Here is a 27,110-nt window from a genome sequence, read left to right as displayed (position 1 = left end):
AAAGCAGAATTACTTTCCCATTGTTCCTCAACTGCAGTGTTAAAACAACAGCAATTTACTCAATCAGTGGCAGGGTGTCCAAGCCAAGTCTTTATTGAGTTTTGGGTTGTAAAAGTTGGTGATTAAGCTGAAAGACACAGATGATGCATTACAAGAATGCCCTTCAGTAGTTAACTGAGGAGAATCCACATTTCTGGTCAAGAAAATTATCTCATGTACTGTCTGACTGTTAATGATTGTAAACAAGGGGAGCTACGAGTATCAAAGGGTAACATGTTGAGAGCACATAACATTGAAAAATATTCTTTCTCCTTGGATTATGAAAAAGAAAATTAGGGACTAAGATTTATGAGGAAACTCCTGAGGCTCTACTGAACAACATTCTTTATTTCACATACTGTAGGGCATTATAATTGATGTGTCCTATAAAAAGAAGAATCATGTTTGCACTTCCCTTTCACTTTTCATGGTCAAAATGTATTTTAGTGAGTGTGTGGTGTGCGCTTGTGTTTTCATACAGTTTACTATGAGATATAATTAATGTGTGTGCGCCTATGCATGCGTTTTATTGATTCATCCAACAGTGAAGATCGTAATTACATCCCTCCTCGAGCAGAATCTATACAGCGAGAGAGAAATATGCACATGGGAGGCACCTTGGAACAGAACCCTTAATAATTGAGCAGAGTGCTGTGAGAGAGATGAATACAAACTCATAATAACTGTAATTCTGAAGAAGTGATCCATAAGAGATGCTTCAACCCTGTGTTGCCCCTGGTGGCAGCACCAATATACAATGCATATTCACTCCTTTTTATTAGTCAATTCACTTAATATATGAGAAGTAAGTAGAAATTAAAGTGACAGGTGTGAGATTAGGTTAAGGATTAGAGATAAACAGAGATACTGAATCCTTAACATAATCTCACACCTGTTACTATTCAAGGATATGCAATGCATGTGCAGTGGGTCAGGCTTGGATATATGTCCTTGTCTACAGAATCCGGCACCTTATCCACTAGAGCTGACATTAACATTCTGGACAACATGCCACTCTGCAGGACACTCTCAGGTGTCATGACTAGACTTTAACATTAATCTAAAGACTGTTATTTATCTAATTAACTAACTACTGTATGTTTCATTGTTACCCGATCAAATTAATAATGTAACAATTATTTAATTAAACTCTATTAAACTCGAATTAAACTCTATAAGGTTTTTACCTGTCACATCTATAAACAGTCAACTTATAAATCATAACCTCATATCACATCACCATTCTGAACAGTCGTATCCTCCTTGCATCTGCAAAAGCCGGAGTCTTACTTATGAATCAGTAGTACAGAAATTGGTTTAATTATGTATTTACTAGCTAATTAAACGAGAGCACAGGATCAACACACACACTCTGCACTGTCTATTGACTGGAGACTTATTACGCGGAAAACAGTTCCCTAGTGGAATGACAACAACATGGATGCTTATTAAAGAAGAGATGGAGAGGGAGAGAGAAGTACAGAGACACTTAACAAAGCCACATTCAGAAACTACTCTCACCTACAATAACCATATACTTTGCACACGAACCGCCGCACGCTTTGAGCAAGAAATCATTAATGTATTTACGTGAAATGCCTGTGTTCGCCGGGGATCTCGGTGAATAGGGCAGCCTTGGAAAGGGTGTTGGGCCTTTCGCGGCATGTTTGTAAGGCTCTGATTGTCCGAAATGGTTCCAACAACTCTTCTACTGTTGTCCTTCTTCGTAGTTGTCCGGTAACTGGTGACTTGTTGTGTAGTACTGAACAGAACTACAGAGTTGATTTTCAAATCAAACTTTATTTGTCCCATGCGCCGAATACAACGTGTAGACCTTACCATGAAATGCGTACTTACAAGCCCTTAACCAACAGTGCAGTTCAAGAAAGAGTTAAGAAAATATTTTGCAAATAAACGAAAGTAAAAAATTATAAAAGTAATACAATAAAATAACAATAATGAAGCTATATACAAGGGGTACCGGTACCGAGTCAACGTGCAGGGGTACGGGTTAGTCGAGGTTCTTTGTACATGTAGGTAGGGGTAAAATTGCTATGCATAGATAATAAACAGTGAGTAGCAGCAGTGTAAAAAAACAATGGAGGGGGGGAGGGGGTCAATGTAAATAATCCGGTGGCCATTTGGTTAATTGTTCAGCAGTCTTATGGCTTGGGTGTTGAAGCTGTTAAGGAGCCTTTTGGTCCTAGACTTGGCACTCCGGTACCGCTTGCCGTGTGGAAGCAAAGAAAACAGTATATGACTTGGGTGACTAGATTCTTTGACCATTTTTTGGGCTTTCCTCTGACACCTAGTATGTAGGAAGCTTGGCCCCAGTGATGTACTGGGTCGTACGTACTACCCTCTGTAGCACTACCCTTCCAATCGCTCTTGAAGATGCTTCTTTGAAGATAGGCTAGTCAGCCATATTGAAGGTTCCCCAGTGGGGTGGTGAGAGTAGCGCAATACGATGGTTTGAGCAGAGTAACAGGATGATCCTACTTAAATTAGCTTTCGAAAATACCTTACTTAGGACAGCTATTCAGCCGTACCTGATTGTCCGGGAGGTGAGTTTATCGTCTCCACCTTGTGTTGAGATTCAAAGTTCAAACCATTTTAAATGCACAGCTGCCGCTTCACACTTTCTTTGGATCAATTAGTTAATTCATAACCCGTCATTTACACCTTTTGCTTGACAGGGGCGGTTCCAGCAGGCTGGCATGCTCCCTTTCCTCACTTCGGGGCAGTGATTACTCAACGTGCAAAGTTATGGAAAGCAATTATCTCTTCTAACTTCTCAAATCACACCCCTCTCTTAACAAAAACACTTTCATCATTTTTTAAATTTAATGCACAACCCATAGTATGGAAACGTCATCTATGTAGTGGGAATACTTTAAATTACCGTATTTCCTTTCCTATCACAAAATAACAAACAAAATGACAGTAGTGTTCTAAAGATCGCCTCTGACCATTCCCCATGTTCTACGTTAGAAAGATTATTCCAGTATTTGCTTTTGAACGTGTTTGAGTTTCAGTGGGAAGAAAGCACACTGACTGGCTTTCTTGATGTCTATAGTATTCTCTTGGGTATGCAATCTGGTTTCCGTTCAGGTTATGGATGTGTCACTGCAAACTTATAGGTCCTCAATGATGTCACCATTACCCTTGATTCTAAGCAATGTTGTGCTGCAATTTTTATTGAGTTGGCCAAAGCTTTTGATATGGTAGTATTAGGGTCTCTGAGGGGTGTCTCTGAGGGGTCTTTGGCCTGGTTTGCTAACTACCTCTCTCAACGAGTGCAGTGTATAAATTCAGAAAATCTGCTGTCTCAGCCACTGCCTGTCACCAAGGGAGTACCCCAAGGCTCAATCCTAGACCCCACGCTCTTCTCAATTTACATCAACAACATAGCTCAGGCAGTAGGAATCTCTCTCATCCATTTATATGCAGATGATACAGTCTTATACTCAGCTGGCCCCTCCCAGGATTTTGTATTAAATGCTCTACAACAAATATTTCAAGCTTTCTCTACCCTTAACCTTGTTCTGAACACCTACAAAACAAAGGTCATGTGTTTTGGTATAAAAGAATGCCCCTCTCCCCACAGGTATGATCACTACCTCTGAGGGTTTAGAGCTTGAGGTAGTCACCTAATACAAGTACTTCGGAGTATGGCTAGATGGTACACTGTCCTTCTCTCAGCACATATCAAAGCTGCAGGCTAAAGTTAAATCTAGACTTGATTTCCTCTATTGTAATTGCTCCTCTGTTACCCCAGCTGCCAAACTAACCCGGATTCAGATGACCATCCTACCCATGCTAGATTACGGAGATGTAATTTATAGATCGGCAGATAAGGGTGCTCTCGAGCAGCTAGATGTTATTTGCCATTCGGCCATGAGATTTGCAACCAGTGCTCCTTATAGGACACATCTCTGCACTCTATACTCCTCTGTAAACTGGTCATCTTTGTATACTCGTCGCAAGACCCACTGGTTGATGCTTATTCATAAAACCCTCTTAGGCCTCAATCCCCCCTATCTGAGATATATACTGCAGCCCTCATCCTCCACATACAACACCCGTTCTGCCAGTCACATTCTGTTACAGGTCCCCAAAGCACACACATCCCTGGGTCGCTCTTCTTTTCAGTTCGCTGCAGCTAGTGACTGGAACGATCTGCAACAAACACTCAAACTGGACAGTTTTATCTCAATCTCTGCATTCAAAGACTCAATCATGGACACTCATACTTACAGTATTGGCTGCTTTGTGTGATGTTTTGTTGTCTCTACCTTCTTGCCCTTGTGCTGTTATCTGTGCCCAATAATGTTTGTACCATGTTTTGTGCTGCTACCATGTTGTGTTGCTACCATGTTGTTGTTATGTTGTGGTGCTAACAAGCTGTGTTGTCATGTGTTGCTGCCATGCTATGCTGTTGTCTTAGGTCTCTCTTTATGTAGTGTTGTCTCTGTTGTCATGATGAGTGTTTTGTCCTATATTTATATTTGATTCATTTTACATTTTTAATCCCAACCCCCGTCCCCACAGGAAGCCTTTTGTCTTTTGGAAGGCCAAATTGTAAATAAGAATTTGTGCTTAACTGACTTGCCTGGTTAAATAAAGGTTAAATAAATCAAATTTTAAAAAACATTCCTTTGGTGAATTTGGAGAGCACAGGACAGAATCTTCTGCTTTGATTTACAAAAGGACGTGAGTGTCAATCCCCATTAGCTATTTCCTCACCCCTCTACGGTTGAAAGGGGGTCTGATTGAAGTTATTCATTGCAAACCTGATCTGACCTATTTGGATTCTCGTGGACAGTCATGACAAAGGTTTACATGTCCATTTCATTAAAGTCCTAAGAGCCTGGGCAGATTGATCCTGTGACATCCTGCAGACAGTACAGCCTCCTTGAGTGGCAGATGATTTGGAGTGGTAACACATGCCCTGGCTTCAATCAATATCTGCCGTCACCAGAGAGGGAGGTGCGAGACTGTCTATTGAGTTGTTCTATCTCTCTAACTGAACACTAGGCCTAGCATGTGACTGTACAGCCCTTTATCGCATTTGTCCAAGGGCCTCTGCCCATTCATCCACTGGTCTGAGCCTTTTAGCCCCTGGGTCCAGTTGGTCCTCACATGGACATATTCATCCCATCAGGCTACCTGCCTCAGTGATGTGGGTTGATAAACAGGGCTCTGCATGCTTTCCAGCACCAGCATTTCATTATATTCCACTACACAGAGACTGCCTGCTGAGATAGGAGTCCACTGGAGGGGCTAGAGAGAACAAGAGCTACTATATCAAAAGCTTGCCTGAGAGCGCGGTTGTGTGTGTGTGTGTGTGTGTGTGTGTGTGTGTGTGTGTGTGTGTGTGTGTGTGTGCCATTAACCTAGCATAGATCCAAAACCCCAAGCAGGAGAAAAACATACATACAAACAAACACCCTCCACCTAAACTTATCTTAGCCCTCCAGAGCCGGGCGGGATGAAAAAGCTCAACCATTCAAGGTCTTTCGTATTAAATGAGGTGTTTGGAGTATTAGAAATGCCAGGGAAGGGGTAATGTGGAGATCGTTTTGCAGGAAGGACAGAAAAATAAGGAAGTAAACATTCAATAGCCATTACCATGTGTGTCTGTGGGAAGCCAAGAACTAATCATGGCCCAATTTCGCAGGCTGATGATTTGCATAAGCCCAAAAAAGTGCACTACCGTTCAAAAGTTCGGGGTCACTTAGAAAATTCCTTGTTTTTGAAAGAAAAGCAAATTTTTTGTCCATTAAAATAACATCAAATTGATCTGAAATACAGTGTAGACATTGTTAATGTTGTAAATGACTATTATAGCTGGAAACAGATTATTTTTTATGGAATATCTACATAGGTACAGAGGCCCATTAACAGCAACCATCACTCCTGTGTTCCAATGGCACGTTGTGTTAGCTAATCCAAGTTTATAATTTTAAAAGGCTAATTGATCATTAGAAAACCCTTTTGCAATTATGTTAGCACAGCTGAAAACTGTTGTCCTGATTAAAGAAGCAATTAAACTGGCCTTATTTAGACTAGTTGAGTATCTGGAGCATCAGCTCTGCCTAGAAGGCCAGCATCCCGGAGTCGCCTCTTCACTGTTAATGCGATACAGAATAATACATTTTGTCTGGAAATTTAAATGAATCTAAATGCATTTTGACCTATTTAATGTAGACTCCACATACATCAAGTAACTTATTATTATTTTTGCTAGGGAAAATCCCTTCCCTGGAGAAAATAATGACTGATGCCTGCTTCCATAGATAAACATTGGATGCAGCCAAGACGGGAGCAGTGAAAGAGATGCATTCAAAGTGAGGGCCCTCTGAATGCATGCTAGCAAATGGAACTCGGGGTTGTCTTTTACCCACGCTTTCGCAAACAATTTTAGTAGGCCATTGTGTCTCAATAGATCATTATGAAATTACGGCTGACTAAACATTTCGCTGTGCTGTGGTGTCTCTGCTGCTGGGTCTGTATTGATTGTGGTGGGACTGTTGCTGTGACAGCCCAGAGATAACAAGTTCCACATGAATGAATAGAAACACAACAAGCAAAGAGCCCTGGCTGAATTCAGATTTCCCCTTACCACTCCAAGAGAACATTTTCAGGAATAACTATAATGGTTTTATTTTGAAACTACTCTAGTTACAAGTAAGACACTTGCTAAACATGAAGTGCGGTTGATTTTTTTTCTTGTATTTTTCCTTGAAGTCATGTGAAGCTCAAGGCTTTGTAATGGCATAAATAAGCTACACTCATAAATGTTGACATGAGCCATTTGTTTCATGAGCAAGCTGAAGTGTTATGTTAGTTTGAGATTCCAATAGATGCATAGCTCATTAGCATTTGGGCAGCTGAAAATAGCATAAAGGTGTAACACTTCATCAGAGCCGCTGGCTCTAACGACAGCCATGATAATTAGGTTAAATGAAGGTAGGGAAGAGAGAGAGAGAGAGTGCTAGAGTGGTGCTAAAACAGTGTGTCCAGCAACACTAACCCAAGGCCTATTGGCAAACCTGGACCTAACAGCCCTCCTCTCATTTCCATTAACATTAACACACTGAGCAGGTTTCCATTAAAACCTTGAGATGTGGGAAAGTGTATGGATCTGAACCCCATAAAAGGGACAACTTAAACAGTATCCTGTTTTCACTGACCTGTACTTCAATCCCGTATCCCAGGTAGACCGTCACCACATAGGTGCATTCCACTCCAGGGTCGGACGACAACGCTGCAGAATGCTGCTGTGGAATCTTGATGTGGCCCTCGGGGTCAGTGAAATTCACAGTGCAGGGACCTGGCACAGGAGAAATGAAAAGACAAGTGATCCCTCTTCCCAGACTACTGATCCATCTCTGACAGCCCATCTGTGTCTCAGTGGCCCTCTAACCCCCTCATTAACTCCCCAGATTCCCTGCCTCTCAGCCGGGCCTTGGAGATCACGCCGCCCCTCAGCCATCTAGACCCACTAGAGAGGACAGCCAGGCAGCACAGATCAGGTGGAGCCGGCCTCTGCAGATTGGTTTGCCGCATGATCAGCTTTGTGATCCTGGGTGCCAGATGAATAGGAGCTGTCAGCACGGAAGGATGAGAAACACTGACTGGCCCTCTCCAACGCTATTCCTGCCACGCTGTACAAGACTCTGACTAAAATCTGAGTAAACACTGTAAACGAGAGGCAGTCATGCAGGCCACTTTAGGTTACTGCTAAGGGTTGACATCAGGGTTTGGAACCGGTCATGGAACAAAATCAACATTTCTTTTGACGAACAAAATCAGAACCGTCAATGAAAGTGAAATATACTGTTCCGGAACAGAGCCATAATTTTAAATGCATGGAACCAGTTAATAACATTATTTTCCTCACAAAACGCAACAAAGTGCCTATGCAAAGCCCTACTCTTTCCCTACGAAACATATTCTAGTGTCTGCTAGCCTGCCTGCTGAAATTGCATAGGCACTTTGTTGCGTTATGTGTGGAAAATAACATTCAAAGATATTCAGAGTTCCATCATAGAAGCCACTCCTCTGTAGGTATAATTATGTGGGCCTAATTCAGATAATGCATGTCATAACAAGATGCCCTGCGTGTCAAGCCAAGCCTTCTCCACCACCCTCTCTCGCACTCTCCCCACCAGCAAAATTTCAGTCGCATCACGCACCCTACACTCATCTGTTCGAATGCACACTCAAAAGCAGGCTGCTCTATCCACACTGATTGGTAGTGTAATTTAATGTTAAAGTAAATGTTTTTTTTTTATGATTTCAGAGGTTTAAAAAGTAACAGAAAGGAACGATATAAACTGTTACTTTTTTTATTTGTAACAGTGGAATGGAACAAAAAAATAATGGTTCTGTTCAAAATGAAATGATTGTAAAATAGTTTTGGTTCCAACCCCAAATTGTCATACTCTTTTCTTTGGATTTGGGAAGGTTGTGTGTTTTTTTTATTGGGCACTGGAGAGGGAAGTTGTCACGCCTGCTCCCTCTCTTCCTCCCTGGCGCTCGAGGGCGCCAGGCTGCCAATCACTACACACTCCTGCCACCTGTTTCCCTCGTCACGCACTTTTACGCCTCAGCCGGATCATCAGGCTCTCATGTCTCAGCTGGCTCACTAGGCTCCCACATCCCAGCGGGATCCTCAGGCATTACGCCTCAACCGGATCGTCAGGCTCCCACGCCTCAGCTGGTTTGCCAGGCTCCCACGCCTCTGCCAATTTGTCGGGCTTCTACACCCTCAGCCGGCTTGTCCAGCGCCCATGCCAGTCAGGCTCGCCCAGGTGGGAGGGGGGTACTGTCACGCCTGCTCCTGCTCTCCCTCCCTGTCGCTCGTGGGTGCTAGGCTACCCAGCACTACGCACTCCTGCCACCAATATTATGCACACCTGATACCTGTTGATAATTAAATGTTCACTCCCTTTACCTGCTTCTCATCTCCAGCACCGGGTCTTACAGAAGTACATTTGTCCCCTGGTTTACATTCACCCTTTTGCAGGTTTTACTATATAATGTCTTCCATCCCAGCCAAATTTTGTAATCTGCTTGCATGTGCCTCCCTCCCCTATATCAAGGTGTTTTGGTACTTCTGCACTACGCTTTTCTGGGCGTTAACTTTTACTATACCATAAGTCAATATAGTATACTAGTCTAACTGTCTATCCTGCCCTCTATCCAACATTCATAGTGACAATAGTGGTAGATGGATTGTTTTTCCAGATCTGCAATAGGCTAACTAGCATCATACCACACGTAAAATTATTCAAAGATGCACCAATTTTCAATGTGGAGTGGAAAATTGTGGAGTGGAGAGGCCAGGTACGTCATTGCACATAAAAGAACAGTGAAGACAAAAAAATGCAAGAGAGGGGGACAATACAATTATCCTACCTAAACTATTCTACAACACCACAATGCAATGAAAGTTATACTCTAGGCTGTAAACTGCAGTGAAAATGTCATTTCAATAACGATGCAAAAGCCCTGTGATTTGATCATTTAATTCAATATGGATTAGTTGTGGGTATGCCCTTGGCAGTTTATTAGGTCTAGAAAGGCAAAGTTGCAGGCCAGTCTGGATATATTTTAAGTTTTGATACTGATATGTGCTGTCTGTTGCAGATCATCATTCTCCCAAGTCATCCTATAATAATGTGGCCACATATTGTATGCTCCCAGCAGGCCCGGTTATTCAGGAAAGCTTAACACACGCTCTGCCTCCTCTCGGATCCTAGTGGCTTTTCCTTGCGTGCCTAGAACCTAACGCTTCAAGGTCATGTGAAAATATTTGCAACATTGGGGAAGCGAGTGCATTTTTCTACGACACCTCGAATTGGACAGCCTCCGAGTACATTTTTAACTGTTGATAGTTTAAGTGATTTGACGATACCTGCATTAAAGCTGCTAATCTAAAGCCATTGCATTAGGGCCATTACAGAAAAGCAGCAGTTGCCAAATGGATGTAATTGGATTTACATACTTCTACTTCACTCTATACTGTGTGTGTGTATGAGACCAATGGAAACAGAAGTTACCTGGTGTCTGCATGGTGGTGATGGTGGTGGTTGTGATGATGGTTGTGGTGGTCATTCCCTCATCCACCTCTCCTGTGGATAAGGCGGTCAGTTTAGTGAGCTGGATGCCAGGGTCTGTTTTGTTCTTTACCCCTGGTTCCTCTGACTCACCTTTCTCCGCCCTAACTGAGGTGGTCAGGACAGGGGGGGGCAGGGTGGCTTCCATGATAACTTCCCCCTGACCATAGGCGCTTCCATTCAGGAAGGGGGAGGCATTGGGGCTGCGGCCACTGACTGTAGGGGCAGTGGTTGCCATTACAAGGGTGGTCAGGGAGTCTGTGGTCACTGCCACCTTCTCTGCCTCCCTGGCCTTGTCCTTGGCAAACTGGTTATTCTGAGCCATGCTCACCAGTAGCCCAGGGTCTGTGGAAGCAGAGATGGTGAGGGGGGTTGTGGCAGCCACCGTGGCAGTAGTGGCGATGTCAGAGAAGGCAGGGGCGTCCTCATGTGGCACCAGGCGAGTTGAGGCATCCCCCGCCTCAAAGGCAGTAACAGAGCCGGGCATTGTGGGATGTCCTTCCACATCTCCATGGTCTGTGAAAAACCGCTGGTCCCCCTGGAAATCTTTAGTGAGCAGGAGTTCATGTAGGGCGAAGCCTCTGAAGACAGGTCGGTGGTTGGGGACGTTCATGGAGGATGCTGTGGTAAAATGGTGGATCTCACTCTCTGTGTCCTGTGTGGACGAGTGTGTGAAGGCTCCGCTGTCTGCTTCGACTCTCCTCTGGCCCCCAACATTTCCATTCTCTAGAGAAGACACTGGAGAGAAACACACCAACAACAGGGAGGTATTAGAGTATACTAGAAGAGAAATATAATACCAGAGAACATGATTCCTAAATATTACAAGACATTTTTATAAGTAAAACAAAAATCTACATTGGATACATATATGGCTCTGTTGTAATTGCAAAATCTGTTAGTCTAGGATTTAGTCTAGGGTTAGGGACCCCCATTTACCAGGCTGTAAGGAGCATTATGAGTGGATATCTTGTTACATAGAAGGTTAAGTGCAGTGGCTAGTGAGTAAAGTGGAACAATAACCACCCTGATTAACTAACCACTACTGTAGACAAATTGCCACAAGAGGCCCTTAGAAAAGGCCCTTCAGGAAAAAACCCTCATGATAACCCTTTGATGATTCATTTGAATACCTTTATTCCTCCTTCTTCCAATTAGCCAAAGTAAAGATTTTGCTCTGAATGTCTCATGATTACCAAATATAATAATGGCTGAGCCGTAGAGAGTAATTATTCCCACCTGCAGCAGTTAAGATGCAATCAGGAAGCCCCAGGGTATGGGTGCTAAATTCAAAAAGTGGGAGGGATGATAATGATAGCTCCAAATTGCTCTCATACAGTATTTCTGTAAGAATCCAAAACCACAGTGTTAAATATATTTGCTCTCAAGAAGTAAGGTTGGAAATGAACAGTGCTTTTGAAAGTGGGTCCTTTTTGCCGGAATGACGGCTTAAGTGTCAAAAGACACACCAGAGGACGTCTCTCAGGGTTAATAAAGAGCAACAACACGATCGTCTTTCATCTCTTCTACATTTATCTCCATTAGTATAGGGAATGCCTTTAAAAAGTTTTGTGACAGATTAATAATGACAGTCCTCACTGTGAAGCCTGCAGTAAGTCAGCATGAGTGTTCATTATCGCAGACAAGCTCTGCAATCACAGCCAGAGCGAGGGAAAGAACTGAAAGGAGAATTTCATCAAGAAAATGTAAATATTCGTCTGACTTCTGAGATAAAAGATTAAAAGACACAAGTTTTCTAAAGGACAGACTCTAGCTGAAGGATGGCATGACTTTCAGAATGTAGATTACCCCTAGTGTGCATATGCATGCACACTGGCACACACACACACACAATCCCTTGACCCACACTCCTTAACCACATGCCAGAGAAAGAAGTAAACCATGATAAAGCACAGAAAACACACAATCCTTGTAGTGGAAAAGCACTTTGAAAATGGAGAAAAGTGTGTTATCTAGCTACTGTGATTGTCTCCAAAACCCCAGACACAACTGCCAAAACAACAGGCAGTGTGAGGAGATTGATATGGCACAGCAGTGATAACGGCTACTTCTCTTGTCCTTTATCAGAGTAGGACCTCAGTGAAATGGAAATAAAGGGCTTACAAAAAGCTCTCTGATGTAATACTGCCTTATCTGTCGTAAAGAGTAGGATATGCTGCTGGGATTTTATATACTAATTGTCCTTGACAGTTTCAACACTTATGGTTGTGCTGCGTGGACAAATGTGACAAGTTTCAGGAAACTAGGTGCATGTCGCGCGTCACTACTTCACAGGAGAGGCATTTGAACAAAAACCTAGTTTTTTTTTATCAAAATGCGTTTTTTGGCAGTAATGCCATCTGGAACATGTAAACTTTATTTGCCTTAATACCAAACTTGTATGCCATCTGTAAATACGAATACATTGTTTAATTACGAGCCTAGTTGGTTTAGGAACGGAAAAAGACAGGAAGTAGAGACTGGTTGGCTGAGATAATGGATGAACTGGACATGCCGAGAGATGAGTTCGGGTTTGGTCTGCCATGTAGCACGCTTCTGTCTATAATATGAGCTGCTCAGTATGTGTAGATAATCCTTTCTAATGTGGCTTTTTGAAAGATATCACAAAGAACTGTGATAATGTTGCAAATGCTCTCCACTCTCCACTTCAAGTTTGGAAATCAGTGGAATTCCCGGTGGAGTAGGATAATAGCTAAGGAAACTTAGAAAATTCAGGCATTTGATTGCAAATATACAGATGAAGTCAAAAAAAGAACACACAAAGGCTGTTGTATAAAACATCTGTCTCTGAATTGCATCTTCAAACCATGGCATCCATGGCATCCGTAACAGAGGGAGAAGCGTTCATACATGTATACAGGTAAGAGAGTCTAGCTAGCTACATTTTCAGATATTATTATACGTTTCTAATTTTGGCAGAAAATAATTTTTATTGCAAGTTAAAGCGTACTGTTAGCTAGCTAGCTAATGTTAGCTGGCTGGATGGCTCGCTAGCTAACGTTACGTGTATGATCTCTGTAGTAATATAATTTGTATCTCAGATCCATTTGCTTTGCTAGTTATAGCATAATGTTAGCTAGTTGGTTGAACCTAGTTGGTTAGCTTTAGCGTTATGAGTAGGAATTATAGTTTATTGTTTAGCTAGCTAGCTAGCTATCTACATGTCTAAACAATATATTTGATTTGATATACAGTGGTGTGTGTTTACCAGAGACAGGAATGTGAAGAACAATATGACCTGCACCAAAGTCAAATTAGGATATGACGTTAGGCCAACGAGGCAGTGTCCAAGTTCTACATTTTTCCAGTAGAATGCCCTGCTTTTATTTCATCATACTCACAGCCGTAAGCTGTTTTCTGTATTTAGCCATAAACTTGAAAATAACGATCTTGTTGTGAGTATTTTTCTGTAATAATGAATACAAATTAGCTAAAGTTAAGATGATGTCAGCTTTATGATATGATCATTATTTGAACTGGCTAGCCAGTTAACGTCATGTTAGCTAGCTAACAAGCTAGAAACTAACCAAAACATTGTTTAGAAAGTTGCCTGGTTTGCTAGATTGACCTATACTAAATACATTTTTAAACGGATGAAATCGTTGGTTGTTTTGTACACTCCCGTAATCAATCTGTTTAGCACATGGCATCACATGTGAAGAGATGGGTGGGGCTAAGGCTTAAGAGGGTGTGAAAGAGGCTGAATGGGTGTAGACAAAGAAAAACGCTCCAGTAGGTGTACCAAAACATTCAAGGGCCATTATCTCAAAAGTGGACTAACAACTTTATCAACTTTCGAAGCAGAATTACTTTGCCATTGTTGATCAACTGTAGTGTATGATTTCTAGCTCTGAGTCTCTACTTTTATCCAATGTAAAAAAAAAAACATTTCAAATGTTGTTACATAAGACCGAATCGAGTCGGTCGGTCACAAATAGAGAGATACAACTATTCAGTAGGATGAATGTATAGTAAGTTTGTGATTATGAAGTGTCTAATGTCTAAATTTAACCCAAGATGAATGACAAAATATGGTTCAACCGCTAGGCTACACATGTACTGTAAGTCTGACATTTATCTCAAACTTCTCAATGTCACTATCCTCTGAGAAAATAAAAGATAAACTCTTTACAGCTCTCAACTTTAGATGCTAAATAATAAATAAATAAATAACCGAAATAAAATAGTTTGAGGCAAAGCCATGTAAGCGGATGCTTTATGCTCCCTCCAAGATTTGATCAGCAATGGTGAATCCACGCTGTTGTTAGAAATAATCACGCCATGACTAAGGAGAATCCGATTTTGGTCGATAATAATGATCACAATTTCAGAGTGCAATTCAATTCCGAAACAGACCTGAGCTTCCCTCCAGAGACTTATCTGCCATTGTAATTGAATTTGCCTCTTGACACTGTGCACTCATGCTAGGTGTTACTACACACTCTTTAGACGCTAAGTATTATGGATTATACTAACTCTCCCTGTGGCTGAATGGTAGTTTTAGGGTTGACAGTGAGGAGTCAAACGAAGATGTTTGCACACCTTTTTGTGAGCAGGACTGTCTGAAGCCTTTCAAATGGAGACGTTGACTCACAGTTTTAGATCTTTTAGAAATTACTTTGCTTTGATATTTTTCAGAGGGAAAAATACAGCGATCCAGGGGATCCAATCATCCTGTTACTGGTGAGAGACAACATCTCTACCACCTTTTTTTAGTCAGTTGGAGTTACCAGCAATGTGAGGTAAGGAAGAAATTAACCACAAACACAAACTCCACGTCAGTAGCACTAGGATAAACAAACCCTTTACAAATCCAACGGGGTGAAATGTAAAAAAAAAATTGACTTCTACAGACCAGCAAAACCGACCAAACGATCAAAAACAATACTTCTCACAGAATAGTTCAATCATAAGAAACACAATGCTTTACTTGAGCTGTGTGCCCTCAAGCAGACTCCAGCTTGCCAGTTGAACACAACTGTAACTTATAGCAGAGAAAACTGAACCCAGGTTGAACTGTTGGCTGTGTTTTGGTTTGCTGTCTGCATGAATTAGTTGTTACAGAAATAGATAAGACATAATTCATTCATATTGTATGCATTATCCTGTAGTTACAGTAACTACTGTTTATATTGGGCTACAGTAGACTAAAAAGAGATCAAACAAAGCCATTCACCCTACATCTCCCAGCTCTGCTCTGACTGTTCTCAGTTGTCCAGAAAACTCCATCTCTACTTCATGTCACAAACACATGCTGCATTATCTAGCCGCTTGGTGACATCTGGGCACAACTCCCCTCTGAACTGGCTGTGTTTAGTGCTGGAGGGAAGCCTGGTCTATGAATCAGAGTAAATACAGGCAGAGATGGCTCTGTGGCAAGCGGACCAACCACAGGACAATGTACAACAGCCAACACGCCCAGGGCCTGCATGGCTGCCCAGGGACAGTTACCACAGTTGATTTCGATCTATTTTTCACCTCACGCTCTTTCACAGGTTGACACCCTCTCCCTCATACCATCTCCTATTTTCTCTCTTTTCCTGGTACATCTCTCCAATCATCTCTATCTTCACCTTTTCATTCTCCTTTCTTTTCCCATTTCTTGGAATGGATCTCTCTATCAAGAACTGTGACTTGGAGCATGAGCAAGCGAAATGGTGAGAATGAATCGTTTCACCAAGGCAATTAAGACACACTGAACAAAACCACTGATGCTCTATAGACTTCACTGCCTTCCCCCAAAAAATCCAAAAAGGAATTCCTTGGTACATATTGAACTGTATCATTTAGCCATCTTCCGATGCTGAATGATGTCCAGAATTACTATGTGTGTCCGTGTGCAAACACACATGGATCTGGAGACTATTTTGACACCTTAATTAGCTTGCGCTCTGTGGGTGACAGTTTGTTTTAAAAAGGCGGGAGAGCTGCAAGCACACTTCACATGGGGAGAGATGAAAGGGTGTTGTTGACACAGACAGAAAATGAGTGAGATATCCCAGAGCGGGGGGTTCTTGAAGCTACGGCACCCAAAGAGGCAGTGTAAGCCACAGAGCTGAAAATACTGACAGAAAAGCAAATCTCTAGGATTCAATCCAGCAACCTTTCGGTTACCGCCCAACGCTCCTACCCGCCAGGCTACGAGGTAAAAATCGGTCATTCTGCCACTGAGCAAGGCAGTTAATCCACTGTTCCCCGTGCACCCAAGACATGGATGTCAATTAAGGCAGCTCCCCGCACCTCTCTGATTCAGAGGGGTTGTGTAAAATGCGGAAGACACGTTTCAGTTGAATGCATTCAGTTGTAAAACTGACTAGGTATCCCCCTTTTCCTCTCTAGTGGAGTGTATTTTAGCCACACAACCTGGAAGCTGAAAAGCATGAATCTGTGATGCAAGGAAATACCGTTGAATTCAAAAGTTTGCATACACTTAGGTTGGTTTCAACCACTCCACAAATTTCTTGTTAACAAACTATAGTTTTGGCAAGTCGGTTAGGACATCTACTTTGTGCATGACACAAGTAATTTTTCCAATAATTGTTTACAGACAGATTGTTTCACTTATAATTCACTGTATCACAATTCCAGTGGGTCAGAAGTTTACATACACTAAGTTGACTGCATTTAAACAGCTTGGAAAATTCCAGAAAATTATGTCATGGCTTTAGAAGCTTCTGATAGGCTAATTGACATAATGTTAGTCAATTGGAGGTGTACCTGTGGATGTATTTCAAGGCCTACCTTCAAACTCAGTGCCTCTTTGCTTGACATCATGGGAAAATCAAAAGAAATCAGCCAAGACCTCAGAAAAAAATTGTAGACCTCCACAAGTCTGGTTCATCCTTGGGAGCAATTTCCAAACGCCTAAAGGTACCATGTTCATCTGTACAAACAATAGTACACAAGTATAAACACCATGGAACCACGCCGCCGTCATACCGCTCAGGAAGGAGACGCGTTCTGTCTCCTAGAGATGAATGTACTTTGGTGCAAAAACTGCAAATCAATTCCAGAACAACAGCAAAGGATCTTGTGAAGATGTTGGAGGAAACAGGTACAAAAGTACCTATATCCACAGTAAAACGAGTCCTATATCGACATAACCTGAAAGGCCCCTCAGCAAGGACGAAGCCACTGCTCCAAATTGGCCATAAAAAAAAGCCAGACTACGGTTTGCAACTGCACATGGGGACAAAGCTCTTACTTTTTGGAGAAACGTCCTCTGGTCTGATTAAACAAAAATAGAACTGTTTGGCCATAATGACCATCGTTATTTTTTAAGGGAAAAGGGGGAGGCTTGCAAGCCAAAGAACACCATCCCAACCGTGAATCACGGAGGTGGCAGCATCATGTTGTGGGGGTGCTTTGCTGCAGGAGGGACTGGTGCACTTCACAAAATAGATAGCATCATGAGGGAGAAAATGTATGTGGATATATTGAAGCAACATCTCAAGACATCAGTCAGGAAGTTAAAGCTTGGTCACAAATGGGTCTTCCAAATGGACAATGACCCCAAGCATACTTCCAAAGTCGTGGCAAAATGGCTTAAGGACAACAAAGTCAAGGTATTGGAATGGCCATCACAAAGCCCTGACCTCAATCCTATATAACATTTGTGGGCAGAACTGAAAAAGCGTGTGCGAGCAAGGAAGCCGACAAACCTGACTCAGTTACACCAGCTCTGCCAGGAGGAATGGGCCAAAATTCACCCAACTTATTGTGGGAATCTTGTGGAAGGCTACCCGAAACGTTTGACCAAAGTTAAAAAAAAATGTAGAGGCAACGCTACCAAATACTATATGTATGTACTGTATGTAATCTTCTGACCCACTGGGAATGCGATGAAATAAATAAAAGCTGAAATAAATCTTTCTCTCTACTATTATTCTGACATTTCACATTCTTAAAATAAAGTGGTGATCCTGCCTGACCTAAGACAGGGAATTTTTACTCGGATTAAATGCCTGGAATTGTGAATAACTGAGTTTAAATGTATTTGCCTAAGGTGTATGTAAACGTCCGACTTCAACTGTACACATGCGTTAGCCTAATAATTATGCAAATTGCCTTATTATATTTAAAAAATAAAATCTAATCCGCTAGCCTATACTTGTAGCTTTGTAGGCCGCATGTGCTTCACCAGAATTGCATGTTTTCTTCGGCTTTATCATGGTTTGAAGATGTGCATATGTAAACTTCTGACTTCAACTGTATATAATACTTTACTGTGCAAGTGACATACAGCAGGTAGTAAGTACTCTTGTATTGAAGACTAGATTTTTCCAAAAATTCAATACATTTGACATAGCTGGTCAAATTGGGCAACAGTATAACGTTTATAAACTAGTTTAGATGGACTCAATGCAATGAGCTGGAATATAGCACTTATGTCTACAACTATGTCCAAATGGAGTCTAGTATCACCGGAATGATGTGGTGACAGTTTAGAGTAAACAACCATCAATTCTCTTTTCATCTCTGTCTCTTTGCCAACTCTCTGTCTGTCCCAAAATGTCTTGAGTTGCAGATTCATTATTAATGCGCCATTCAATTGTTATGCTCGTGTTTTCCACAAATTGCAAAGTCATTTTGGAAGGATTGATCATGAGGTTGGTTGATTTCAATGCATAACGAATAGATGCTCAATTATTTCTGCCCCGAGGCCAGATGTTCTCACTTGCAATCTCCCTTTGTTTCTATTGATCCTGAAATGACTCCCATACCAAGAAACACACATTCATACATTACAAATGGGAAATGGAATCAACATTAGCTCTGAAAATCTGAATGGTCTCAGCATTTTCAGAAGCACTGCGTCCCCCATCAGTCCCAGACAGAAGGCGTATAAGTCAATGTAGCATTTGCTAAAGCAGAGATGCAGAGTGCTTTTACTGCTGCCATAGTGTGTGCCATAATAAAAAAGTTTGATCGCACCATTCAAGAGGCAGAGTAAACAATTTCTTTACAAAGCCTCTCTCTGGCTGACAGAGAGCTGACACATAGCGTTACATTTTACTGACAGACTCAACACCAGTCATTAATCTTCCTGGGTGACAGAAGCAATTCAAAGGTATTTTGATGTTCTGGGTTAGGAGTGGGAAACATTTCCTTGTAGCCTTATTCTGTCACAACAGGAGCAGCCCAAGCTGCTCTTAAAAGCAAACTAAACACATTTGACATCTCGCACAAACTAGAGAGAATAAAAGATGTAAAGGGAGATCTTCATAAAGTCTGACTGTACACATGAGCCTGCCTCCTCCAACCCAAGACACATGATTGCCCCCCAAAAAATGTATTGACGGAAGCCTTGAGAAATGTAAAGGAAGTCACTAAAGGAATATATATACGATCGCAAGCAGACTTCTGAAAACTATGTGAGAGGCATTCATTATTTTGTTTTTCCATAATCATCTCCCTTTCCGAACTGGATTGTCATGTAGCTAATGATCAGAGCATAGCCGTGAAAGACTATATACTTCTTCAAATCTCTTCAACTATTCATCTCGCTCTCTTTCTCCTCCTCTCTTTCCCTCTCTCTCTCTCCCTCTCTCTCTCTCTCTCTCTCTCTCTCTCTCAATTTCTCCCTCTCTGTATGAACAGAAGGAACATGGAGGTTGGTCAGTGACCGTACAGCTCCTGCCCTTCAGTGGGAATATTTAGTGAGAGTGGAGAGTGGGAGATGATCCCCCCGGGTAAACCAGGGTTTCTCATGCTCAGATCAATAGCGGATCAATGTTCAGGGAAACATTACCCAGTGAGGACAGGCAGGAAGCATCACCATGGTGATTTTACACTCAGAGTCAGAGCTGCTAGGCTAATTGATGATCTCAATGATCTCAATCCACTCTCAAACCAGTATCAGGGCAGACATGCAACAGTGTGAAACAAACATTAAAATGGCACACATACTAAGGAACCTCTCTTTGCAATTGGTGATTGTGAGTAGTGGTCCATGGTGGAGGGTCTAGTTTAAGAGAGCATGGCTCAATACTTCCATTCTCTATGCCCTGTTTAGCTGTGTCCTCCTGTGGTGATAGTGAAGGTCACCTCCTATCATCTGCATAATGACCAATGTAAAGGGTCCATACTGTATATGCTAAAGCTATTGCTCAGAGGAGATGCTTTCCCCTTCTGAAGCACCTTCCATCCTTCAACCTAGTCATTGGCTGAGCAGGTGGAGAGACATGCAGAAACACACATACGCATATGGTACAGTGAACCTAAACTGTGAACTTGCAGTGACCATTTTTCCCAGATCAACACATTCTGTTGAACAAACCAATTAAAAGTTCAGGGATTTCTATTTTTGAGGGATGGAGTATTCAAGGACTTTGAGTGGTTGAAGGACTTTACCAATCAGGCGTAAATGTAATATGCCGACTAATCTAAGTGTCCCTGAGAGAGACGGGAGACAGGAGTGGGAGGCTGACAGAGTGCTGCTTCACTGTCAGATAGATGTGATCCTGACAGACATGCCCATTCTGGGACTGTGTGATGGGGGAATGACTTGCTTTACCCATAGATACAGGGATCAGTCAAGAACAATCCACCAAGGTCTACAGGACAATGAGTGATGAGACTAGAGAGGGTGTGAAAAGAGGAGAATGGATTGTTTAAAGTACATGAGACAGAAGTCTGTTTCTCCAGTGTATCATCAGGCTTGGCATAATGTGAAAGCTAAACGGTAGCTAAGTAAACAAACTCAAAATGACTGTTTCAACTAAACAGCTTATGAGGGTTCCAGGTCTGTATCCTCCACAAAGTAATAGTGTGGGAAAGGGCTACACAGGGGCAGTGGAGATCTGACACAGAGAGAGCTAAGCGATGAAGGAAATGTCAAGCCTCGGAGACCTCATTTAAAATATCTAGGATTGCTATTCCACAGCAATAGCCTGGATCTATTTTTTAGGATGCGGCAGACAGTCAACCTGACCACAGCAGATTTGAAATCCTGACCTGAATAAGACTGCAGAATAGCAAAGCAATTAAGGATTGTTTTTGTTCCTCTTAAAAAACTCTAATCCAGGCAGTATTTTGTTTTATTGGATTCTTCTTGGCTGTGCTCTACTTAGATACTTTCTGGCACTGACTGCATTTGACTGGCAGAGAGAAAATCACTGATTGTCTCACCATAGACTGGTTGCAAGAACTTTGGATTGGGTGCTAAACACCACATAGCTAGGGTAGGATAGAATGAGGCAAAGAAAAATACAATGCTTCACTAGAAGAACTCTTCTTCAGCCACAGACAGAGAGATTGTTAAAGAGAGTTGGTTAAGGTGAGAACAAAAAAATCGATTGAGGCAATCAGAGAAATTGTAGAGCAGCACTGCAGCGTAATACCTGAATTTCTGTCTCACTCTATCTGATCCTACTGAGGGAATCTTTTAACAATTCCTTTCAACCCTCTCAGCCAAAGGAAGTGTTATGTTGGGTGACATTCTGATTGGAAGAAACCTCTGCTTAGCACTGAAATCCTGTACAGTACATTGTGTACATTCCATGTCTTTCTTTTTTTACGGCAAGACAAAGAGTGAAAAATCACAGGGATTTCTCCCCCGTACGGCATCAGAGCAGAGAGAGAGAGAGAGAGAGAGAGAGAGAGAGAGAGAGAGAGAGAGAGAGAGAGAGAGAGAGAGAAGGGGAACTAATCAGGCAGAACGGGACAGGCTCCAGGGAAGCTGCTGATTGGCACCAATCCTCTAATATCCAGCTCTTAATTTCCTTATTATTCTAGAGAGGCATTAGACAACAAAAAAAATCTATAGTGGCCTTCCGCTTGTCTGAAGTTACATTGTTGCCATCACAAGACGGCTCTACGCGACAGGCTTTCTCATCCCCTCCTTAAGGGGGTCTTGCTGATGGATTGAATGCATAGTGAACTCATTTAAATGACTGGGCTGGCCAGGCTGTTGTAGCTAGGGACCTGGATCATTATGAGTCAGAATGAGCAATGGTCTGAGGCAGAGTAATATACAGTGCATTCGGAAAGTATTCGGTCCCCTTTACTTTAACCACATTTTGTTACATTACAGCCTCATTCTAAAATGGATTAAATACATGTACCTCATCAATCTACACACAACACCCCATTGTGACAAAGTGAAAACGTTTTAAGAAATGTTTGCAAATGTGTTAAAAACAAAAAACAGAAATATCTTATTTACATAAGTATTCAGACCCCTTGCTATGAGACTCAAAATTGAACTCAGATGCATCCTGTTTCCATTGATCATCCTTGAGATGTTTCTACAACTTGATTGGAGTCCACCTGTGGTAAATTCAAATGATTGGACATGATTTGGAAAGGCACACACCTGTCTATATAAGATCCCGCACTTGACAGTGCATGTCAGAACAAAACCAAGCCATGAGGTCGAAATAATTGTCCGTAAAGCTCAGAGACAGGATTGTGCCAACACACAGATCTGGTGAAGGGTACAAAAACATTTCTGTAGCATTGAAAATCTCTAAGAACACAGTGTCCTCCATCATTCTTATTTGGAAGAAGTTTGGAACCACCAAGAGTAAAACGTGGGAGAAGGTCCTTGGTCAGGGAAGGGACCAAGAACCCGACCAAGAACCTGATGGTCCCTCTGACAGAGCTGCAGAGTTCCTCTGTGGAGATGGGAGAACCTTCCAGAAGGAAAACCATCTCTGCAGTCCTCCACCAATCAGGCCTTTATGGTAGAGTGGCCAGACGGAAGCCACTCCTCAGTAAAAGGCACATGACAGCCTGCTTGGAGTTTGCAAAAGGCACCTAAAGATTTTCAGACCATGAGAAACAAGATTATCTGGTCTGATGAAACCAAGATTCAACTCTTTGGCCTGAATGCCAAGCATCACGTCAGGAGGAAACCTGGCACCATCCCTACAGTGAAGCATGGTGGTGGCAGCATCATGGTGTGGCAATGTTTGTCAGCTGCACGGACTGGGAGACTAATCAGGCTTCAGGCAAGCTCTGATTGGCACCAATCCTCTAATATCCAGGCCTTAATTTCCTTATTATTCTAGAGAGGCATTAGACAACAAAAAAATCTATAGTGGCCTTCCTCTTGTCTGAAGTTACATTGTTGCCATCACAAGACGGCTCTACGCGACAGGCTTTCTCATCCCCTCCTTAGGAGGTCTTGAAGATGGATTGAATGCATAGTGAACTCATTTAAATGACTGGGCTGGCCAGGCTGTTGTAGCTAGGGACCTGGATCATTATGAGTCAGAATGAGCAATGGTCTGAGGCAGAGTAATATACAGTGCATTCGGAAAGTATTCGGTCCCCTTCACTTTAACCACATTTTGTTACATTACAGCCTCATTCTAAAATGGATTAAATACACGTTTTTCCTCATCAATCTACACACAACACCCCATTGTGTCAAAGTGAAAACAGGTTTTTAGAAATGTTTGCAAATGTGTTAAAAACAAAAAACAGAAATACCTTATTTACATAAGTATTCAGACCCCTTGCTATGAGACTCAAAATTGAACTCAGATGCATCCTGTTTCCATTGATCATCCCTGAGATGTTTCTACAACATGATTGGAGTCCACCTTTGGCAAATTCAATTCATTGGACATGATTTGGAAAGGCACACACCGGTCTATATAAGATCCCACACTTGACAGGTCATGTCAGAGCAAAACCAAGCCATGAGGTCGAAGGAATTGTCCGTAAAGCTCCGAGACAGGATTGTGCCGACGCACAGATCATGGGAAGGGTACCAAAATATTTCTGCAGCAGTGAAATTCTCTAAGAACACAGTGGCCTCCATCATTCTTATTTGGAAGAAGTTTGGAACCACTAAGAGTCAAACATGGGAGAAGGTCCTTGGTCAGGGAGGGGACCAAGAATCCGACCAAGAACCTGATGGTCACTCTGACAGAGCTCCAGAGTTCCTCTGTGGAGATGGGAGTACCTTCCAGAAAGAAAACCATCTCTGCAGTCCTCCACCAATCAGGCCTTTATGGTAGAGTGGCCAGACGGAAGCCACTCCTCAGTAAAAGGCACATGACAGCCCACTTGGATTTTGCAAAAGGCACCTAAAGATTTTCAGACCATGAGAAACAAGATTCTCTGGTCTGATGAAACCAAGATTGAACTCTTTGGCCTGAATGCCAAACGTGCTTCAACAAAGTACTGAGTAAAGGGTCTAAATCATCCTTGACAAAGGAGATGATTGTGGACTACAGGAAAAAGAGGACCGAGCACGCCCCCATTCTCATCGACGGGGCTGTACTGGAGCAGGTTGAGAGCTTCAAGTTCCTTGGTGTCCACATCATCAACCAACTAACATGGTTCAAGCACACCAAGACAGTCGTGAAGAGGCATGACAAAACCTATTCCCCCTCAGGAGACTGAAAAGATTTGGTATACGCGTCCTCAGATCAAAGGTTCTACAGCTGCACCATCGAGAGCATGGTATGGCAACTGCTCGGCCTCGGACTGCAAGGCAATACAGAGGGTAGTGCGTAGGGCCCAGTACATCACTGGGGCCAAGCTTCCTGCCATTCAGGTCCTCTATGCCAGGCGGTGTCTGAGGAAGGCCCTAAATATTGTTAAAGACTCCAGCCACCCTAGTCATAGACTGTTCTCTCTGCTACCGCACGGAAACCGGTAACGGAGCACCAGGTCTAGGTCCAAGAGGCTTCTAAACAGCTTCTAACCCCAAGCCATAAGACTCCTGAACATCTAATCATCTAATCTGTGTATAGTCTCACTATTGTTATTTTACTGCGGATCTTTAATTACTTGTTACTTTTTATTTCTTACTCGTATTTTAGTTAAGGGGCTCATAAGTTAGCATTTCCCTGTTTCCCTGTTGTATTCAGCGCATGTGACTAATACAATTTGATTGGAATACTTTGTAAATGTGATATTTCAATTTTTAATCGTTAATACATCATCATTATGGAGTATTGTGTGTATTAATTGATGAGGGTGGAAAAAAACTATTAGAAACATTTTAGAATAAGGCTGTAACGTAACAAAATGTGGAAAAAGTGAAGGAGTCTGAACACTTTCAGATTGCTCTGAATCGAGAGAGTTGTGCCAATGCGGTTTCTTTCTCAACATTTCGAGAGTGCCACTTTCTCCTTCATAGTCGTTTGCTTAGTGATAATTGACGCTTACGCGTTGCGCTGTTTGTTTCTGATGGTTTTCAAAGCCGATGAAGATGTCCAGTGAAAGCAGATATGCAATTTATTGGCACTACAACACTGTACAGACTTGTATTAACATTATCCCCAATGCTAAACCATAAAAACGTCTGTTCATTTCGGTGCTCTGTTTAACTTCTTTACAGCGGGTCATTTCATAGGGAATTGTTGGAGGTGCTCTAGTATTGTTACATCACCAACATTTTGAGAATAAAGGTGCTAACATGGCAGCCATTCTAAAACCTGGCCCAACTCTCTCACTGGGCAAAAAACTGTCTGAATTAATGTTGTTTCCATGTAATTTTTACCAAAAAATGAAATGTGACGATGTTGAATCAATGTGGAAAACTGATTGGATTTGCAAAAAGTCTTCAACGTATTTTTTTTCACCCAACTTTGAACTTAAATCCAATGACATGGTGGCATTTGTTTTTATTCCACATTGAATTGACGTTAGTTGACAACTAAATGTAAATAAGAAAAATAGAGGTTGAACTGACTGTAACGTCTGCAGCCCACTTTCCAGCTCCCTCTCCAGATCCCAATCACCAGAATTCTAATCACCTGTTCACACACCTGCATGTCATCATCCCACACTATTTACTTCAGTTCCTTGCACCCCACCACTGTGAGGTATTGTTTGTTTCGAGACACTTTTTTTTCGGAGCGCTGGTTTTTCCCGTCCGTCTCTCCTCCTGTGTATGATAGTTTTTGCCTGCCTCACTCACAAAGATTTTTGCCTATTCCCTGCCTGTACTGTTGCCATTTTAGGACCTACCGCGTATGCCTGCCCCTGGACCCAGCTACCTGTCTCCTCCTATGGTCCCTTTCGTTAAACACCTGTTGCACTCTGCGCTTGAAAGCAGCTCTCTGTCTCCCTCGTGTTCATTACACTGACGTCTGCCAAGTGGGCTCTATACCGTGGGGTCCAAAATGATTGACACCATTCATAAAGATGAGCAATAATGAATACTGAGCTATATTGTATGCTCAAAGCTGTATTATATTGTTTTATACTAATACAATTGCTCAGAGAAAGAGAGGTTGTTGAACAAGTAATACTTAAAGTAGTCAAAAGTTTAGGATTTGGTCCCATATTCCTAGCATACAATGACTACAATGATCAAGCTTCTGACTCTACAGACTTGTTGGAGGCATTTGCAGTTTGTTTGGGTTGTGTTTCAGATTATTTTGTGCACTATTGAAATAAATGGTAAATAGTGTAGTGTGTCATTTTGGAGTTACTTTTATTGTTAAGAAGAATAGAGTATGTTTCTAAACACTTGTAATTTAATGTGGATGCTACCATGATTACGGATAATCAAGAATGAATCGAGAATAACGAAGAGTGAGAAAGTTAGAGGGTCAAAGATCATAACCCCAAGACATGCTAACACCCACTGTTATTGGTAAAGGTGAGAGGTTAGTCTTATAACTTTTTAAACAACATCTATTTTATGATTTTATTCTATTTTATTAGAATAAAATCACATAATTTCATTATCTGAATTGTATATTTTATACAGTCATTATTGCTCATCTTTATCAATGGTGTCAATACATTTTGGACCCCACTGTATATATGGCTGCCTACTGCTGGTGAGGATATGGTGCAGGTGGGACAGGGTGATACGGAAAGAATGAAGGAGAATGAAAGCATGGAGAAGTGAAAAATAAGCGTAGTACTGCAAGGGGAAACTTTGTTTGGCATGTCAGATTCTATAAAATAATAGAAAACAAAAGAACGAAAAGCACACATGGAAAGAAA

The 27,110-nt window shown here is 42.0% G+C and overlaps 1 protein-coding gene across 4 annotated transcripts in view; it reads right to left on the bottom strand.

Moving 5' to 3' along the window:
- LOC139418451 (seizure protein 6 homolog) overlaps positions 1-27,110 on the bottom strand; it is a 200,997-nt gene that overhangs the window by 97,121 nt on the left and 76,766 nt on the right. For all 4 annotated transcript variants that reach the window (XM_071167883.1, XM_071167880.1, XM_071167882.1 and 1 more), the window contains exons 2-3: positions 10,110-10,904; positions 7,236-7,375 (exon numbers count right to left, since the gene is read on the bottom strand). In XM_071167883.1, coding sequence (XP_071023984.1) covers positions 7,236-7,375; positions 10,110-10,904 — 935 coding nt within the window. The remainder of the gene's footprint in view (positions 1-7,235; positions 7,376-10,109; positions 10,905-27,110) is intronic.

This window comes from Oncorhynchus clarkii, chromosome 10 (genome assembly GCF_045791955.1).
Source record: "Oncorhynchus clarkii lewisi isolate Uvic-CL-2024 chromosome 10, UVic_Ocla_1.0, whole genome shotgun sequence".
In the NCBI taxonomy this organism is placed as follows: Eukaryota; Metazoa; Chordata; class Actinopteri; order Salmoniformes; family Salmonidae; genus Oncorhynchus; species Oncorhynchus clarkii.
The sequence above is the reverse complement of the archived record's forward strand: the minus strand, read 5'-3'. Positions and strand labels throughout refer to the sequence as shown.